The sequence below is a fragment of the Sciurus carolinensis genome, chromosome 8, assembly GCF_902686445.1.
Source record: "Sciurus carolinensis chromosome 8, mSciCar1.2, whole genome shotgun sequence".
Lineage (NCBI taxonomy): Eukaryota > Metazoa > Chordata > Mammalia > Rodentia > Sciuridae > Sciurus > Sciurus carolinensis.
Genome location: NC_062220.1, coordinates 134,431,192 through 134,452,307, shown reverse-complemented (window position 1 = coordinate 134,452,307; position 21,116 = coordinate 134,431,192). Strand labels below are relative to the sequence as shown.

Below are 21,116 nucleotides of genomic sequence, written 5' to 3'. Positions count from 1 at the left end.
CATTGTGTTAGAATTTAGTCAGACCTAAAACAACACTGATTGAAGAACCATGTTTTTAAGATATTAATTTCTTATGATCTGTACAGATAGAAGGAAAGAGCACGCAAAGGTAGCACTTTCAGACTTCAACAAAATGCAAGTACACCTGTTTTTTTTTTTTGTTTGTGTTTTGGTAATGCTGGGGATGGAACTCAGGGCCTCATGGGTGACAGGCAGGTGCTCCAGTACTGGACGACATCCCAGTCTCTAAGTATGCCTTTTAACTGACAAAATTAAAAAAAAAAAAAAAGATTTTATCACGTAGGACAATGTTAAGGATTGTTCGTTACTGCTATATACATAGTGATTTTAAGCAGTAGGCAGGAGACTCAGAAGCAGGTGAGATGATGGCAAAGAAACTAAACTGGATTTGATGTTAGCTCTGGAGTCACTTATGAAGAATCAAGATTTGAGGTATAAAGTTGTGTACTGTAAGTGTCTGCCTCTGGCCTGGCGTAGTGGCATGCAACTGTGAGCCCAGGGACTTGGGAGGCTGGGGCAGGAGGATCCCAAGTCTGAAGCCAGCCTCAGCAGCTTAAACATGCCCTGAGCAACTATACTACCCCCACCACCAGCACCAGAGTTCATGGGACACGTACTGAAAGCTTCCTGTGTGATAGAGGGCTGGGTGGCAGGTGAAAAGAGGGGTCTGAGGAGCTACCAGTTCAGGGACAGGAGTCATTTCTGCTACTGAAAACTAGCGAGGGGAAGAAGAATAAGTACTTAAAAGTTTGTTTTGTCAGAATATGCTTTTAGGCTAATCAAATCAGTTTCGCTCACAAAGATTAGTTTAGGATCTCTGTAGGGGCTGGGAAAGACAAGAGTAGAATCGAGGACTAGAGAGAAAGATGTATCCTCAAATTCTGATGCTAAAGGAAAATTTTGTTTCCCATTTTAAATTGGGGGTGGGGCTTGACAGCACACTGTCCTGCTAAATCAGGGCATCTGTATTCTGATGCAGAACAATCAGCTGCAAGTAACAGTCACTAGTTATACACAGCCTTTGAAAGTCAGTTTACTAGCTGGGCACTGCAGTGCAGGTCTGTAATCCCAGCAATGGGAAGGGGGTCTTGAGATAGGAGGATTGCCAAATTCAAGGCCCCTCGGCTACTTAGTGAGGCCCTAAGCAATTTAGTGAGTACCTGTTTCAAAATAAAAAATAAAAATAAAAAAATTGCTGGGAATGTAGCTCAGTGGTTGAGAACTCCTGGGTTCAATTCCTAGTACCACCAGGTCAGTTTACTTATTGCATAAAATGGTAATCTGTTTCAGATCTATGACTGACTTACTTGGGTTACACCTGCTTGGTTATAACAATCAGAGGAACAAAAATTCCTCACACTTATTCTTATATTTTGGTATTCATTAAGCACATTCTTATTGTCTTGGGAATTATTATTGGATAAATTTCTACTCAACTCTTTTGTAGAGATCATACTTAAGACTATTTAACCCTTTAATCCATTATGTTCCAGAACCAGATTGGCAAGATGGTTAGTATTTGGTAATTAATCCATCCATCCATTCATTCATTCTATAATTATTTACTGAGTGTCTACACTACAGCAAGCACTATTCTAGGCACTGAAGATACAGTGCTGAACAAGGTAGGCATAGTCCTTGACTAATAGAGTTTACATTCTAGCCATGAGATAATAAACAAATTAGTAATAATATAATTTTTATATTGTGGCAAGCGTTAAAACTAAAATAGGATAATGAGATCATGGTTAGAACATTGTTTATTGTATGACAATTTAATAATATTTTGGCTTTTCTAAGACTTTGGACATGAACCAAGGAAAAACTGGTAAATGTTTTGAAAAATTATATTGCTTGATTTCTTTCTAAAATAATCTTGGTGGCCAGGCACAGTGGCACATACCTGTAATCCCAGTCACTTTGGAGGCTGAGACAGGAGGATTGCAAATTCAAGGTCAGCCTTAGCCACTTAGCAAGACCCTGTCTCAAAATTTAGAAATTAAAAAAGGGCTAGGGATGTAGCTCAGTGGTAGAGCACCCTTGGATTCAAACCTCTGGACCAAAAAAAAAAAAAAAACAAAAAAACTTTTTTTGTGGTCAGAAACTTGAATAGACTCAGAAGTGCACTGTCCAGACTCCCTGAAGGAAGAACTTTCTGTTCCAAGTGCATGGGAGTGCTGTTGGCAATTGTCTTAGGTCGTCAGCTCCCTTAGGTATCATCTCAGCTGCGGAGCAGACTTGCCCAAGTTCACACCCTTTCCAGTTGCCCATGTACAATGACTGATGGAGGCTGGGGCATCTAGATCTGGCCATTTCTCCAGTCAGTGGGGATCCGAGGGGCCGTGTTAAAGCCAGTGCTCTCTGTGGGGCAGGCTGAGGCTTCCAGTGGCCCTGCGTCTCAGCTCCACTCCTCTGCTGATGCTGCATCCTTCTCCCTCCCAAAGATGTTCATCCAAAGGAACTTCCATTTTTTAAAATATATATATGTAGTTATAGATGGACACAATACCTTTATTTTATTTAGTTATTTTTATGTGGTGCAGAGGATCGAACCCAGTGGCTCACGCATGCTAGGCAAGTGCTCTACCACTGAGCCACCCCCCCAGCCCGGAACTTCCATCTGTATTTATCTTTGTGGTACTGGGAATTGAACCCAGGGTGCTCTATCACTGGGCCACATCTCCAGCTTTTTATTTTTTATTCTGAGGTAGGGTCTTGCTAAGTTGTCCAGGCTGGCCTTGAACTTGCAATCCTCCTACCTCAGGCTCCCAAGTTGCTAGGATTACAGGTGTGTGCTACTGTGCCTGGCTCCTACTTTTTCTTTAATTGGCGCAGCATAATTACACATAATGGTGAAATCTGTTGTCACATATTTGTTCACACACACAGTATAACAACTTTGTTCCCCATCATTTCCCCTTTCCCTCCCATTCCCCTTCCTCTACTCTACTGATCTCCTTTCTACTTTTGTGAGATCCCCCTACGCACCCCCCCCCCCCCCTTTTTTTCTCTACCTTTCACATATGACAGAAAACATAGGTCTCTTATCTCTCTGAGGGAAACTTCCTAATTTAAAGAAAATCTACCAGGGCTATGCTGTCTTAGTTCTTCTTCCTGGAGACTCCAACCTAGAACACAAGTGTTCTCCACACCTACATGTGACATAGAGTAGCTGCCATCCATCTGTGTGGAGAAGGGTCTGATAGGGCCAGTGGCTTCTAGACCCCTCCTTTCAAGGGAAGTCTTAATAGACTCCAAGTAGATAATGGAAGAGAACAAAGTAGACTTGTCCTGGCTGAGGTGTAGGTGAGAACTGCTTCTTTCAGGGTTACAGGAGTGGAGAAGCACAGAATTCTAGACCTGGAAGGGACCTTTGAAATCATGCAGAACAAGTCTTAATTTTCTATTGAGTTTAAGATCCTATCTGTGTTCCCACATTTTAGGATCTTGAGTAGATAAATAAATAAAAACTTTCTGAATAATTTTGTATTTATATTGTTTTTAAAGATAATATTTTTTAAAGTTCAGGTAGTGTGACTAAATAGATGCCATGCAGAGAAAGCACATTTAACATTAAATTTTCATATATTATATTGACTATTTTTCTAACCCACTTGTGTTTGGAAATTAACTCATTCAACCTTTTATTTGCAACTATGTTTTGATTCCCTTCCGCTACATTTTTAAAAAAATATTTCATAGTAAAATAGAAATACATTATATAAGTCTTTCTGACCATATTTTGGAGTGTATATGTGTGCATCAAATGTGACTATGTACTATCTCCAATTATAAATTAGACCTATTCTTATTCAGTGATCACACCAGAGAGAGAAAAGTATTGAAAGAGCTGCATTAGCACAAGATAGCTCTATAATAGCATGCCAAAATTAAAATTAAAACCCCCAGAGTTCTAGGCCAGGGTCTTCTTTCTTGTTGACTATACCAGTGATATCTTTTTCCAATTTTGGGTGCATATCTGAGAGGTTCTGGAGTAAAAAGAAAAATTCCAAAAGCCCTTCTTTTGCTCCCTGTACCCATGGAGTCCCACAGGTAATAGAAAGGAGAAAGCCAGACCTGTAAGCACCCAGGATGGCTCCTCCCCAAAACAGAGACCAGCAAAAGCTTTTCAATTCTTCAAATACAGGATCACTTGCCCATGTTCAATGGTGGCCAGCTGGCGATGCTGAGCCTAGTGGCTTTCTGTACTTCTGACATCACTTCTTTCCTTATACTTCCATGGTTCCCTGATAATACGGGTCCTGCTATCTCCCCCACTTGCTGTCCATTCAACTCCCCAGACTTGAATCTTCTGGCCTTCCCCCTCTTCCTGGAACACAAGGTGCTCCTTTTGCCTCAGGGCCTTTCTACTTGCTGCTTTCTTTCTTTTTTTTTTTTGGTACCAGAGATTGAACCCAGTGGTCCTTAACCACTGAGCCACATCCCAGCTCTTTTTTTTTTTAATTATTGTATACAAATGGGATACATGTTGTTTCTCTATTGTACATGGTACTTGCTGCTTTCTGATCGCCCAGGGTCTTACCCTAACCTAGTAAGTTTCTCCTTGTTTTTGAAGGTCTAGATTAAATTTTAAATTTTATTGTCAGGTAGGCTTTCTATCGTTTCCCTCTACATTAAGTCCTACTTTTACCTGGAGTAAATTTCTTAAGAACATAGTTCTTCCTGTAATTACTTGTTTTATCTCCCCCACAGATGACAAGCTCCAAGAAGACACCAGGTCTGTTTTATTTTCCCCACATATGAAGGGTCTACCGTGGTTCCTTGCACACAGAAGAGGTTCCCACCTGTATTTGTGAGTAAGATGATCAGTTGTAGAAAATAAACATCAATCCCTCCACCATTCATGCCAGGCACACTCCTGCCCACCACACTCTTCCATTCAGTTTCCTTTTACTCCCAAGAAAAAGCATGAATGAGAGAAGAATAAGTGAAAAAATAATATCAAACATGTTTTTTCATGGAATTAGAATGTGATCACTACAATTCATTAAACAAGTACATACTTTCCTCACATAAACCTAACAAAAAAAATATAAGGGATCCTTTTCTATAATCCCATGCTATAGACTGCTTACCTAAAAAGTCTGCCAAAACACTTTTGGAAAATTCCTACAGATAATTATTGACAATTCTATAAAATACTCACTATACAGAGGCTGCTTTGAAAGATGCTTAAATTTAAAAAATATTTGTTCATAAAGAAAGTCAACTTAAGCTGGGTGCGGTGGCACATGCATGTAATCCCAGTGGCTCAGGAGGCTGAGACAGGAGGATCTCGAGTTCAAAGCCAGTCTCAGCAATGGTGAGGCACTAAGCAACTCAGTGAGACCCTGTTGCTAAATAAAATACAAAAGGGCTTGGGGATGTGGCTCAGTGGTCGAGTGCCCCTGAGTTCAATCCCCAGGACCCCTACACCCCGCAAAAAAAGTCAACTTAGGAAAGACTTGTATGGAAGGAAACTATTTAATTGGAAATGTAAACCAAAATAAAAAACAGAAATAGTCATTCAAAAATCAGAATACTTAAGCTGGCAGGGAACTAGACTTAGAAATATAAATAATAAAATCCAAGAAACAGAAGCGTAGAACCATTTTTAAAACAAAAGGCATGGGGCACCACCAGCAGGTCACACCTGGAAAGCTTTGAAGGTATGCAGCATGAAGGTTACTGGCTTAAAGAAGACGTACTGGATTTGTTGACATGAAGATTCGAGGATTTGTTGTCCTTTATTTATTGATGGTGGTGGACAGCAGAGCAACAAGAGAGGAAGATGCAGAACTAGGCAGAGATAGAGCCGCCAGGGTCCTTCATTATCCTTTCACTCTAAGAAAACTGTCAAGTGCTAGGTTGAGTCCCACATTTCAGATGCAAAAGGGAACTGCCCCACCTGGAAGCCAAGTGTCTGAGTCGCTCTGGCTGTGATGATAAAGCCCAGTGCAATGAACACTCCCATGAAACCCACCTTCTTGTGCACAACAGAGGAGCTGGAATTCACCGTGCTTTCGTCGTCGTGCATCATGACGAGTTCAGAGCTGCTCTCGTCCATGACCTCCTGCATGCTGTTCACACTGCTGCTCTGGCTGCCCGTGCTCACCGACATGCTTGGGATGGAGTGGTTGCTGCCCAAACTGTCCACTTCCCTGTTCAGGCTGGTCCCATGTTCGCTGTCCTATAAAAATGGGGCACCAGAGTTAAAAAAAAAATAATAACTGTAGACAAAGTGCCAATCCACTGACTAAGCTCTGAAGCACGTTCAGTCTTGCAATGGCAGCTTGCTTTTCTGCCAGTCTATGAAGGTAAACACTTTGGGTAGTGGTTCCATTAATCCCCCACCATTGTCACGTATCTTTTTTTGGGGGGAGGGGTAGGTACCGGGAACTGAACCCAGAGATGCTTTACCATTTAGTTACATCCCCAACCCTTTTTGTATTTTACTTTGAGACAGTGTCTTGCTAAGTTGCTGGGGCTGGCCTCAAACTTTCAATCCTCCTGCTTCAGCCTCCTGAGTTGCTGGGATAACAGGTATGCACCATGTCACCTTTTCAGATACCTCAAATTTACGTCTATGCTTTCCCCAAGGGCTGTTCTAGACATGGGTTGGAAGATTCCAAACGCTTCCATCCCTGGGTGTTCCTCTGTCATACAAAATGATCATGTCATCAGATTGCTATGCAGAATCACCCCAGGTCTGTAAGAGATCTTTGGAACATCATGATGCTAGAGAGAGACTGCTGGCCATCAAACAGGGAACTGCAGGGCATCTGCAAATACAGCAGTGGTCACTTGAATCTGAAGTAGAGTGGAAAGTTTTCAGTGATGTGACAAGCAATATGTTCCTCTGCAAGTCATTATTGAGTAACTTCATATCTAAGCAGGGATATTAATTCTACTGTCCTAGACAGGTAATTAAATTCTGCCTCCCTTAAGCAATTCTATCATGCTTACCTCTGTAATCTTATTAAATATATCTGTTAAATAATATTGGTATTCATCACTACTGGTCCAAAGACTACTATTTGCAAAGTGGTAAAATAATCTGAACATATAATTTATCTATCACAGTGGAATATCTTTTGATATAAGATTAAATAATGTAATTAAATGAACTTAGCTACAAATAAACTTTCTTTTCAAAGAACCATACTGTACACATATAACTTGAATGAATTGTTACTTAGTCATGGCAACATAAGGAATCACAGGGTAATAAAACATGATAGATAATACATTTTTAATAGATTTATTTTCCCAATTAAAGGAGATCATTTCTATGTATGTAAATAAGAGAGCTGTATAGTTCAATATCATTTCCTGAGTTTCATTTTTATAATTATTGGTAAAATAAGTTAATTTTTTTATATATTAAAAAGCTAAGTTCATCCATCCTTCCTTCCTTTTTATTTAGTTTTAGAGGAAAAGGAGTTCTTTCTTTTTCTCTCTCTTTGTAGTACTGGGATTGAACTTAGGGCCTCACAAATGCTAGACAAGTGCCTACTGAGTTACTTCCCCAGCCGTTTATATTTTTTATTTTGAGGTAGGGTATTCCTAAAGTTGCTGAGGCTGGCCTTGAACTTACAACCTTCCTGTCTCACCCTCCTGAGTCGCTGGGATTACAGGTGTGTACCACCATGCCCAGCGGAGTCCTTTCTTTTGTTCCAGGCTAATTCTTGCAGTAACACACTTATTTCGACCCATCTGACTTTTTAAACTGCATTCCCTTCCTTTGTCTGCAATGCCTCTGTCCTGGCTCCACGTCCTCTGCACCCAAGGCCTGCTCCTCCGTCCTGGCTCCACGTCCTCTGCACCCAAGGCCTGCTCCTCCGTCCTGGCTCCACGTCCTCTGCACCCAAGGCCTGCTCCTCTGTCCTGGCTCCACGTCCTCTGCACCCAAGGCCTGCTCCTCCGTCCTGGCTCCCCACATTCATAGACCTGCACGTGCTGCCCGCTTTGTACTTTTCTTCTTAGCCAAACTTCTGGATCTTGAAATGACTGACTTATGCTGGCTCTACTTTTTCTCATCTCTTGCTTATTTCTAATCTACTATATGTCCTACCTGGTCCTGAAAATTGCTTTTACTAAGATCACCAGGGATGCTCTAATTGTAAAACCCAGTTCGTATATTTATGCTCACATATATTTTATACAAATGTATACATAATATATGCCCTAGTCTGACCTGACCTCTCTGGCATCTGACAGCATCATGGCTTCCTCCTGGAAGCTGCAGATTTTCTGAAGGTCTGCAATGCCTTTATTTCCTGTGACACACAGGTCCTTTTTCCATTCTCCACTCGAGCCTGTGATTCATGACCATTTTAATGCTCTTGATGCCCAACCAGCTCCTCTTTCCCTTCTTTCTTGTGCTCTAGGTTTGTATACCCAAGTGTCCTGCCCACATCGCCTTTGCCTTAGACCAGTTCTTCTTAGGTGAATGAGAACCAGGAAGTCGCCTCTCCTCTGAAAACTTGCTTCTGTATATACTATGTCAGTATATGATGCTGGGAACTTAAATCAATGGGCACCACACTGAAATAATTCTGAACCTACTCTTCCTCCTTGGTTCTTATTGTCTGTTCTTGGTGCTGACATCCTCTTAAACCGCTGGGCTCAAATTCTTAAGAGTTACCTTAAACTCCTCATCTGTCGCTGTCACTTTCAATGAGTGGCCATGTGTTAGCAAATCTACCTCTAAAATGTTTCTCCACCCACTTGTCACTGCCCTTGCTACCTTTTGCAAGGACTGCTATCTAGGGTGAAGCCCAGGTTGCCAGGATGATCCTCCTAAAGCACAGCACTGTCCTGAGTCTAAGGTGGCCCATGCCCGTCTGTCAAAACCCACCCACATCATGTCCTCGGTGGAACCTTCACTAATTCCCATCAGCAGACCTGATCCACCCCACAAGGCAGGGGTGGTACACCTCTACAGCACTTTTCTTATTTTGCCTTAAATGAGAGCTATTTTAAGATGGTCTCTTCTGCAACCCTGCATGTCTCTTAAGGGAGCATTTTTATCTTCAAAGTGTTTCTCACAGTGCCCAGTCCAGAACTTTTTCACATAGTAGGCACTTTGCCCACTGGAATAAATGGAACCTACTTCTTCATCCTCCTGGGACTCGTTCAAGGGTCCATTTCGTGTCTCTTGGAAAAGGATTTTTTTCATTTTTCGGTACTGTAGGTTATCGAGCTCGCGGACAGCATCTTTTGTCCGCTGTATGAGGTCAATGAGGACGCGTGGTGGCCGTTCTCGTCGAACAAAGTCGTGCTGATTGAGAGGAGAAAAAAGACAGTGGTAATGAAGAAACAGTTCTAGGGGCAAGATGTTGGTATAAAAGTAAACAGAAAAGCATAAAACAGTTCTATGGATTTTGCAGAAATAACCAGATCTGATTTTCATGTCAGGTGCCCTCCCATAAACCTCATATAGAGATAGGTATGTTTTTGTCTTCTTCCTCAAGCTCCATTTTGTAGATTTTGACTGAGAGTTTACATAAGAAGTCTTCTTTTTTATTATATAGATTAAGACACACAACAAGATGTTTGGGTGTACACAGACACAGCAAAATGAATACTACAGTGAAGAAAATTAACATATCTATCATCTCACGTTACTTTCTTGTGTGTGTGGCAAAAGTACCTAAAATCTACTGTCTTAGCAAATTTCCATGATAAAATTATAAAACAAAATTATCAACTACAGCCCTAATGTTGTACTTTTGCTCTCTACACGAATTAACTGCCAGCTTGTAACCTTTGATCTCATCTCCCCATTCCCCAGCCCTGCAGCCTCTCTCCTGTTTCTATGTATTTCTTTTGTTTAGATTCAACTCTTCAGAGAAATCATGCAGTATTTTTCTTTCTGAATTTAACTTTGTTTTTCCTTAGCATGATGTTCTCTAGGTTCATCTATATTGTTGCAAATAGTAGGCACTCCTTTTTTAAGGCTGAAAAATATCTCTGTGTATGTGCACTGCGTGCCTGCGCACCAGTTTCTTTATTCTTTCATCCACTGGTGGACACTGAGGCTGTTTGCTGAGTTTGGTTATTGTGGATCATGCTGAGACGAAAGTGGGGCTGCACATATCTTTGTAAGATATGATTTCGTTTCCTTCAGGTATATAACCAGAAGATGAGTTGCTGGATGACATGGTGGTTCTACTTTTAATTTTTTGAGGGACCTCCGTGCTGTTCCACGATGACTGGGTCGCTCTCCATTCCCAACGACAGTGTACAAGGGTTCCCTTTTCTTCACATCCCTGCCAGTACTTGTTATCTCCTGAGGTTTACTTTATCATATAAGTAACAAAAATTACTAGAACATCAATAGTAACTGATAGGTTTGTACCTTTCAAACCTGAAACAAAATAATGAGCAAAAGCAGAGCAGAATTTATTCTTAATAATCTGCCTCAATCCTCCACTCCACCGCATTTTATCTTTAGAGAAACAGATTTTTTTTTTTTTTTTTTTTTTTTTGGGTGCTGGGGATCGAACCCAGGGCCTTGTGCTTACAAGGCAAGCACTCTACCGACAGAGCTATCTCCCCAGCCCCGAGAAACAGATTTGTGCATATTTTGTTTTCTACTCCTGGGGTCATATTATGTATACTTGAAAATATGAAACCTGTTTAATCTATCCAGAGGTCAGACTTCTGGCAACTTCATCTCCCCATCCAGATATAAAAGTAGAAATCAGGGTGAAGCGCCTCTAAGGAGGGCAAATAACTGCCCTCACTCCTTCCTTGCAGTCAGATCAGAACGTGGCCAATGAGACCAGGCAGAAGGCCATGAGGAAGGCTTTGTTTTCTAGAATGAAAAGGTAAGGCACCTAAGAAGAGGTTTTGCCCTTTGTGCTTTCCCCTTCTTCTTGCCTGGAATAAAGACTTGAGTTCTAGACATGTAGCAGTCATTTGGTGACAGGGGAGATAAAAGCCACATGGTAAGGATGGTGGACTAGGAAGACAGATGCTTAGGTCAATGGTGACACTGCTGAGCTGCACAGACGTCTGCACAGTTTATACATCTCTTTTCTCAATATCCTGGACTTCACATTACATGAGATAACCAAACCCATACCTGTTTAAACTTTTTTGAAGTGAAGATACTTGACATCTTAAAAATACCTTACTCCCTCTTGGATAGTTTGGCCTTTTATAGCCAGCTTCCTGATTATATTTCTAGGTTCAAATCTAGTCTCTCCTCCTTCCTATCTAATGAAGAGCACTTTCTGGGCTATTCTGGTCTCAGGGCATGCATTTTCCATCTCTATGCCTTTGTTCATATTCTTTGTCTGCAATTCCACCCACCCATGGTTTTCCAAACCCCTACAATTAAAAGGAACCAAGACCCTCTTAAAAGAATACTTCTGTTGATTTTGAAAATGCTTAAAGATTCAAATAACATAGAGTTGCATAAAAGAAAGCAAAAAATCCTCTAAATTCCATCATTCAAAAATAAATATTATAAAGTTATGGAATATCATTTTAGAGATCATCCCTCCCTCTTCCTCTCAGAACAATGGCTATCTAGAAATAATTCTGCATGGGAATCTGATTATACCTGCTAATTTCAAGTACAATCTGTGAAATGACAATATACTTGAATTTAACAGAATTAGAAGACACTGAATTAAAATAATTGCTTAATTTTAGCTATAACTTCCTCATGAAAAAAGTTATCTGATCCTAAAAGATCCTCCAAAGTTAAGGGAGAAAATATTACAAAAAGTTTTAAGAGAATGGAGTTACTTTTTTAGAAAAAAAACCTACATATTTCTATTTGAGAAATACTCTAAAAGAGAGAAAAATCAGTGTAGTTATAAATTCCTATCTCTAGTTTTTTCAAGTTGCATTATTATTTTTACATTGCTAATATTTATATTTTTCACTTGTTTTTTAAAGAATTTCAATGCTTATACCTTAGTTCTATATTTAAATGGATTCAACGCCAGGGCCTCGTGCATGCTAGGCAAGCACTCTACCACTGAACTACAGCTCCAACCCTAAAATTGACACTTTCAATGTGAGCAAGGTAGGAGTGAAAAATAGTGTGCGAAAATAGAAACAGAAAGGCCAGGAAGGCCAGGTGTGGTGGTGCAGGCCTACATTCCTAGTTACTCAGGAAGATCACAAGTTTGAGGTCAGCCTTAGCAACTCTGGTAGACTGTCTCAAAATGAAAACATAAAAGGGTTGGGATTGTAACTCAGTGGCAGAGAACTGCCTGTCATGTACTAGGCCCTGGGTTCAAGTCCCAGCACCACGCACACTCACACACACACACATGCATACAAAATGGGAAAATAGTATTTGTAAGATTTCCTATAAAATAGTAAAGAAACTAAACAACCCAGTAGATAAATGGGCAAAGATCACAGAGAGTTCACAGAAAAGGAAACAGAAATGACTTAAGGCTGAATATTTTCTCTGATGCTAATTCACAGTAAGGGGAGAGGCTAGGGAAGAATAGAGTTACTTTGGATTAGGTAGAGCGGAGTGAAGGGAGGGGTGGGTTATGGGGATAGGAAGGAGAGGAGAATGAATCTGACGTTATTACCCTATGTACACATAAGACCACATGACCTGCGTGATTCTACGTCACTTACAACCAGAAGAGTGAGAAGTTATACCCCATTTATTTATGATGTGTCAAAGTGCATTCATGGTATAATTACTTAGAATACAGAAATATGATTTTCAAAATGTTGAAAACACAATGTAAATCCAATATAGAAAGATCAGTTTATTTTGCTGATTTAAGAGGGAATCAGCAGAATCATAAAAAAACAAAAAACAAAACCATAAATAGAAGGAAGACTAGTAGCATAGAGGAAGGGCAAAGGGGGAAGGGGAAGGAAGGGGAAGCACTAGTATTACTCATTTCATGCATGTATGATCATGTCAAAATGAACCCCACCATTATGTGTCACGCTAATGCAATAATAAAAACATTTAAAATTTCTAAAAATTGACTTTTCAATATATAGAAGGTGTTTAACCTAACTCCTAACAAGCAACCTTTTTCAATGCTCTGACTAGCACAGTTCAAAAACTCGGGCTTTCTTAGAGGGATTATAAGTTGGTGCAACCTCTCTGAGGGACAGCTGGGCAGTACTCATTTAAATTTAAAATCCACATTCCCTTTAATGAGCTATTTCATTTCCAGGAATTTATTCTTTAGATATCGTGATACGGGTGCAGAATGGCACATGTGCAAGGATGTTCACGCAGCACAGGTGGTAATACCAAAGACCAGAGACACCCTGAAATGGGTTGGGTGAACAATCATTCTGGTAGGTATGAGGATGGTAGAGATGGAGCCATTGAAAGCAGTGAGGTAGCTCTGCATGTAGTAAGATGGGACAATACCCTTAATACACTACAAGGTAAAAAAAAAATGCAGAATAGTTTTTATGGTTTACTAATGTGTGTAAAAATCTCTCTGGAAGGTGAATGCACTAAAATGGTGACAGTGGGGTCTGGAATGGGAGGATTACTTTTTATGTTCTGACTTCTGTTACATTTTCACCTTTTGAAATCCATGTTGCTTATTCAAAATAAAGAATGTACAATCTCTTCAGTCATGCTAAATAAATATTAGGGTAGCAATTTAAATTCCCAATATTTACCACCAACTCTTTTGCTAGTTTCTCTGGTCCCTAACCTATTCTTTCCTACCTGTCTGCTTTCTTCCCCCCTCCCCATTTCATCTCTAGATTGGCAGGATTTTGCTACAGTTTGTGTTTCATCTCCAGATCAGCAGGATTTTGTTACTGAGCAGTTTTTTGGGGGATGGAAAGCCCAGAAGGGTTGACTGAGTTTGTGAGACTTGACTCTGTCAGCTGCCTTTAACACCAAGGAGTGTCTTGGCTAGGTCACCAACTCTTGGATTTCATTTTCTTGTCCTTAGAACTCTGCAAACATTGTTCTACTCTTTTCTAGCTTGGTGTCCTCCTGAAGAGGGAGATCTGAAGACAAATGATTTTTCTATCCCAAAGTAGACTTCTTCAGTTTGTGTGTCCAAATCCTTCTTTATCCTGAGTTTGGAACTTGACCCAGATTTGATTCACTGATCACTGAAGAAGGGGCTCCAGGTGCGTTCTCCTCGGGGCTCTGCTTACAACCCTCCCAGACAGACCTTTCCTAGCACCGTGCCCACAGCAGCAACTTCTGTCACTCCAGATCCCTGGTCCTGATTATTTTTTCTGCAAAGTATCTACCTGGCATTATATCATTCATATATATATATATTTTTTTTTTTTCTTTCTTTCTTTATAGTAGACTCATATAGTGGACTCAATAAACACCAAATCAGATCAAAGAAAAATCAGAACATTTATCTCCAGGAAGGATTTCTTCAGGCATATCTTTAAATATTTTCTCCATGTATTTTGTTTTCATTTTGAGGAGTATTAATTGGTATCTCTTAGATCTTCTTAGTCTTCTTGCATATATAATTTTATCTATAATCACCTTTAGAACTTTTACTTTTTGCACTTATTTGGTTTTATTACTTAAAACGATCCACCAGTGGAAACACCCTAAGTGGGTTGGTTTACTGTATTATTTTAGTGCTTGTGATATTATTTTACCCTCTGTAATGTCTTTTACTCTTCTTTACCTCTTTTATCTTTTTTTTTTTTTATTGTAAACAAATGGGATACATGTTGTTTCTCTGTCTGTACATGGCGTAAAGGCATACCATTTGTGTAATCATAAATTTACATAGGGTAATGTTGTTTGATTCATTCTGCCATTTTTTCCCTTCCCCCCCACCCCTCCTACCCCTCCCCTCCATCTATACAGTCCTTCCTTCCTCCATTCCTGCCCCCCTCCCTAAAACAACTCCAACCCCAACACTAACCCTTCCCACCCCCCATTATGTGTCATCATCCACTTATTAGCGATATCATTCTTCCTTTGGTTTTTTGAGATTGGCTTATCTCACTTAGCATGATATTCTCCAGTTTCATCCATTTGCCTGCAAATGCCATAATTTTATCATTCTTTATGGCTGAGTAATATTCCATTGTATATATATACCACAGTTTCTTTATCCATTCATCAATTGAAGGACATCTAGGTTGGTTCCACAGTCTGGCTATGGTGAATTGAGCAGCTATGAACATTGATGTGGCTGTATCTCTGTAAATATGCTGATTTTAAGTCCTTTGGGTATAGGCCAAGGAGTGGGATAGCTGGGTCAAATGGTGGTTCCATTCCAAGTTTTCTAAGGAATCTCCACACTGCTTTCCAGAGTGGCTGCACTAATTTGCAGCCCCACCAGCAATGTAAGAGTGTACCTATCTCCCCACATCCTCGCCAACACCTGTTGTTGCTTGTATTCTTGATAATCGCCATTCTAATTGGGGTGAGATGGAATCTTAGGGTGGTTTTGATTTGCATTTCTCTTATTACTAGAGATGTTGAACATTTTTCCATATGTTTGTTGATTACTTGTATATCTTCTTCTGTGAAGTGTCTATTCATTTCTTTAGCCCATTTGTCAATTGGATTATTTACATTCTTGGTGTAGAGTTTTTTGAGTTCTTTATAGATTCTGGAGATTAGCGCTCTATCTGCAGTATGATTGGCAAAGATTTTCTCCCACTCTGTAGGCTCTTTCTTCGCATTGCTGATAGTTTCCTTTGCTGAGAGAAAGCTTTTTAGTTTGAATCTATCCCAGTTATTGATTCTTGCTTTTATTTCTTGTGCTATGGGAGTCCTGTTGAGGAAGTCTGGTCCTAAGCCGACATGTTGAAGCTCTGGACCTACTTTTTCCTCTATAAGATGCAAGGTCTCTGGTCTGATTCCGAGGTCCTTGATCCATTTTGAGTTTAGTTTCATGCATGGTGAGAGATATGGGTTTAGTTTCATTCTGTTGCATATGGATTTCCAATTCTCCCAGCACCATTTGTTGAAGAGGCTATCTTTTCTCCATTGCATATTTTTGGCCCCTTTGTCTAGTATGAGAAAATTGTATTTACTTGGTTTGTGTCCGTGTCCTCTATTCTGTACCATTGATCCACCTTTCTATTTTGGTACCAATACCATGCCGTTTTTGTTACTATTGCTTTGTAGTAGAGTTGAAGATCTGGTATTGCGATACCCCCTGCTTCACTCTTTCTGCCAAGGATTGCTTTAGCTATTCTGGGTTTTTTATTCTTCCAGATGAATTTCATAATTGCTTGCTCTATTTCTGTAAGGTACATCATTGGGATTTTCATTGGAATTGCATTGAATCTGTATAGCACTTTTGGTAGTATGGCCATTTTGACCATATTAATTCTGCCTATCCAGGATACCTCTTTTATCTTTAACTCTGCCTACTTGCATTTTATATCCTATCACTATCTGTTTTCCTAAAATTTTATCTTAGAATCTTTGTAGTATCTTGCTGGAGTTTTTTTATCCTTAATTTTAATATAGCTCATATTTATTTCTTTTCCCCCCAAGATAACTTTTTCTGTGACATATATATCTATATCTACATATATCTACATATAGATATATGTCACAGAAAAAAAACTATCTATATAGATATATATGTCACAGAAAAAGAAAACAAGGGGTTTTTTATATATATATATATTACACACACACAAACACATATACATATATTTTACACATATTTGTAAATAATTACAAAAAAATCTTGCCCTGCTTCAAAGTAATACAGACAATCCTTGGGTTTCTGGTGTTTTCTCGGGTTGCTGTTTTCCCTATAGAAATGCAGAGCTGCGGCTCAGGTGGACAAAGCATTTTACACTACAACTTATGCTGGCTCTACCACAAAGCTGAAAAAGACTGAGTCCTTGGCCCTGTTGTTTCTGTAACCATGTTCTTGTGGTCTGTTACTTGCAAGAAGAAAAACTTACTTTTAGATGGAAAAACTGGGCTGGGGATATGGCTCAGTTGGCAGAGTGCTTGCCTTGCATGCACAAGGCCCTGGGTTCAATCCCCAGCACCACACATACACACACACACACACAAGCAACAACAACAAAAAACACCAAAACACAAAGATGGAAAAACTAGTCAGCTTCAGGTCTGCCTCTTTGGGAAACGCTCAAAACCAGAAAATAATAGAACAATATTTACAGAGTTCCAAAAAAAAAAAAAAAAGAAAGAAAATATAAACCAATAATTTGTGATCAGCTAGGATGCTCTTTAATGATAAAGGCAGCTGAGATTTTTAAGCTTTACAAATTTGGGTAATACAGCCCTTTTGAGATTTTCTTAAAAAAACAAGTGAACAACAAAAAAACCCCTGCTCAGTAACAAAATCCAGCTAATTTAGAGATGAAGCAAACAAACAAGAGTTAAAAACAAACATACAGAAAAAGGTTAGATATCTGGGTCATTCTGTGCCAAATAAAAGATATTTATATTGTAAATGATTCCCACAAGCTATGCTGATGTTGATGAACCAGCATCGCCAGTGTCTATAGTACAATATTACACAAAGTGGACGCATAAAACTATGATTTATGTCAAATGAATGCAGCTAATATGAAATTCCTGTCACTGACGTGCGTGACGTGATGCTATATAAATGTCGGCCTTGTATAGTTATCATACATCTTCATTGCCTGCAGATTTGGCAAGAAGCTACTCGGAATCACAGAGCTAGCATGTGAAGCACCGGCAGACTGTCCTGAGGACACCGCACTGAAGTTCCTCTAAAGTGCAGATGTTAGTCATGGGAGCAGTACGATGACGATCAGAGCAAGAAGGAGAAATGCTCTTGATCATGAGGCAAAAAGAGGGGGAGCGAGGAAAAGGGGAAATGATGGGAAAAGATATCCACAGGGAAGAACCAGCGCGTCACCGTGAGAGTCCTGCGGTGTCTACGCCTCCTGCGAGGCAGCAAGCTCTAAACCAGCTTGTCATGATGAGCTGCTGAAGAATGATTTACCATTTTCCCCCACAACAGCAGGTTAAGGCCCCCTCCTCAAATATAAATTTGAAAAATTACCCGTAATAGTTCCGCTGATGTTGGCCTTTCCTGAGGTATTTTCTGCAAGCAGTAATCAACAAATCTTCTAAAGGAGTCTGTCCTGTGTGCAAATACACCAGAGGAAGATAAAATGAGGGTCTGTAGGGCCTTTGGATCAGGGAAAATTTTGTATTTTAAGAGATTTTTAAAATAAAATATTTTGGAATATCAGCAGCATTGAACTATTTTCAAGTTTATGGTACCAAAAATTAATTCTTTTGCATAATGAGTGTGAACATAGTTTCAAGTTACTTAACATATCCATACATCTTTACATTTAAAGAAGTAAGGTCAGGGGACTGGGGTTGTGGCTCAGTGGTAGAGTGATTGCTTAGCAGGTGTGAGGACCTGGGTTCGATCCTCAGCACCACATAAAAAAATAAAATAAAGGTATTGTGCCTACCTATATCTAAAACAAAATATTAAAAAAATTAAAAAAATAAGTAAGGTCAGGTCAAATCATAATAATATACCAGGAAATAAAAACTATATTCTATATTTATTTAATACATATTTTCCTCCTCAGAGCGTCAAGCCTAAGTCTTTGTTGCCTGTTAACTCCTCCACCACTCACGACAGGTGAAGAGGGAGTAAAACTTGCTGTGTAAGAGACAGCGAAGCTCAGGAACGTGCTTTCTGAATAAAGATGGTTTCCCACCTTGAAAGTTCCACTTTGTCTACTCTTCCTTAAAATGGCCAGTTTTCTATAACTCTTGTGGCCCCAAAAGTTATAAAAACGTTAATATTTTAAGCAAGGCAACTCTTTTGAATGGATAGTATATTCTCTATCCCAAAATATTTAAATATATATATAGAAAAAAAAAAGACAACTGGAAAAATAATGACATCAGCAGGGGCACTTTATCTCTGCTGACAAGTGATAAGAGATGAGATGTCCAATACCGGACATCAAGACTTGAGTGACCAGCTTGGCCAGGAAGGCAGTCGGGGCAAGTTCCCTGTGGGATTTCAGTTACTACACACATTAAGAACACAGTCAAGCCAGGGAGAGGCAGAAACACAAACTGTTTTTTTGTGCGTATGTGCACACATGTGCATAGTTATTGCTCATGAGGTATTTGTGTCACTATAACATACAATGGAGGAATGAAATGCTTTCTAGGTCACATTTAAAATATAATTCAATGAAAGTGTCAAATGCACATGGTGATTTTCTTAGAGATGGGAGATGACAGCAGCATCTTACCATTCACTGGACTGTAGCGTTGGGGAGTCGTTCTGGGCGATGTGATATAAGGCACTCATTGCATTCATATTGAAAAGGGGGGGCTTCCGTTCCGCTGAAAGAGGAAACAAACCTGGTAAGGCTGTTCTCAAAGGCAGTCAGGCAGATAGTGAACCAAGGAGCTCCAAGCAAAGCTTTGCAGCTATATTGATAGCTCGTTACTGTCATCATGCCATGTAATCCACTTAATTTAATCTCTAAGGTCACTCCAGGATAGTCATTCAGAAGCTCTGGTCATTTATGTACACTGGCCATGTTCCTCACAGAACCCATTTCAAAAGAATGAAAGAAAAATTCCTCATGTTTTTCATGAACATTCAAAAGACGGATCTTTACCTGTTTTCCTATAATGGGTACAAATATCTTTGCATGCATGTGAACTTAAAAATATGTTTTTGCTTTAAAAATTCAGAAAGCAAAGTACAATAAAGAAAAACCACCATTAACATGGAATGGGACATTTTAAACATCACTAAGAGCCCAGGAGAAATTTCCATTCAATAAACACTGTTTGGCAACTCATCCAGGTCAAAAAATTGTTGGGGGAGGGTTAGAGGGAGAATTGAAAAGGTCTGGTCCGTCCCACTGTAAAGAGAGACTCGGGGAGTCAGGTATTTCTTTTTTTCAGTGTAGGGGATTGAACCCAAGGTCCAGCACATTTTAAGCACACACTCTGCCAGTGAACTACACCCCTAGTCGTAGGTATTTCTGGAGGATTCACCCCACCCTAGTGGAGTAAAAGATCTCTTTAGGCTCTTTCTTGTTACACTCATTTGGCACATGTTCACCTATTATTTCCATAAACATACAAATCTTTCCTCTCAAAAGAAATCATGTGCTCCAGGGGAGCATGATCTTATAACCTGAATTCTTTTATTCTCTTAGTGATTTCTCCAGAATATGTAATAAAATGCTATTCACATACCAAGTGCTCTACTTGTTGACCAAGGTAAAGAAACAGGACTCTAGTTCTGAGCACAGTTAATTTTATGCTACTTATTAGTTATTACGGCACAGAAGATAAATCACCATCTTATTCCACTATACTTACTCTAATGGATTTTTTATACAGTCCTACTTTCTAATTCATAATCTGATCTCTGGTTTCATGAGCGCATCTTAGTTTTGAGTAAAGGCTTTACTATTAACCACTTCCTAAATGACAAATTGGGCTCATCCTATGCAGGTCTAAGAAACGGAACAAGAACTGAGGGAAGTTATTTTCACTCAGGAAGAAGAATCTGTGAAAAGGAAAAATGGTTAAAAAATAAAATACACTTCCAGGATGGACAGCATTAGGAAGCAGTGGATTTTAGTCACTGGCAGCACTTGGACAGGTGACTGCACTGTTCACCTGTGACACTTTGGAAGGGCCTCTTACAGTCTTTGCCAAAAGATCTCTGTGGAGAACTCTGGAATGTGATCATCGACGATCCCATGAATACTTCTTCTGGACCTGTCCGAAGGACATTACTTATTCCCACACCAAACAGATACTGGTACGATAGGGACATGAACAGTTGCCAAGTGGAAACTTGAAAGTTGCAGTGTGGACGCAGGTCTCAAGTGTAGATGGGAAAACAAACTAGTTCAGGTGGACTAAGAGGATTCTAGAGCTTGGCCTTCTGGCAACTGCAAGTGTTTTAAAACCACGTGAAGCTGGGTGCAGTTGCATATGCCTGTGGTCCCAGCAACTCAGGAGGCAGAGGTGGGAGGATTGCAAGTTCAAGGCCAGCCTGGGCAACTTAGAGAAGCCCTAAGCGACTTACTGAGATCCTGTCTCTGAATGAAAAATAAAAAGAGCTGGGGATGTGGCCCAGAGGTTGAGCACCTCTGGG

At 39.8% G+C, this 21,116-nt stretch overlaps 1 protein-coding gene across 5 annotated transcripts in view; it reads right to left on the bottom strand.

The window, feature by feature from the left end:
• Taok3 (TAO kinase 3) overlaps nt 1-21,116 on the bottom strand; it is a 170,605-nt gene that overhangs the window by 35,823 nt on the left and 113,666 nt on the right. For all 5 annotated transcript variants that reach the window (XM_047560814.1, XM_047560812.1, XM_047560815.1 and 2 more), the window contains 4 exons: nt 19,240-19,333; nt 18,012-18,093; nt 9,137-9,304; nt 6,005-6,211 (listed from right to left, as the gene is read on the bottom strand). In XM_047560814.1, coding sequence (XP_047416770.1) covers nt 6,005-6,211; nt 9,137-9,304; nt 18,012-18,093; nt 19,240-19,333 — 551 coding nt within the window. The remainder of the gene's footprint in view (nt 1-6,004; nt 6,212-9,136; nt 9,305-18,011; nt 18,094-19,239; nt 19,334-21,116) is intronic.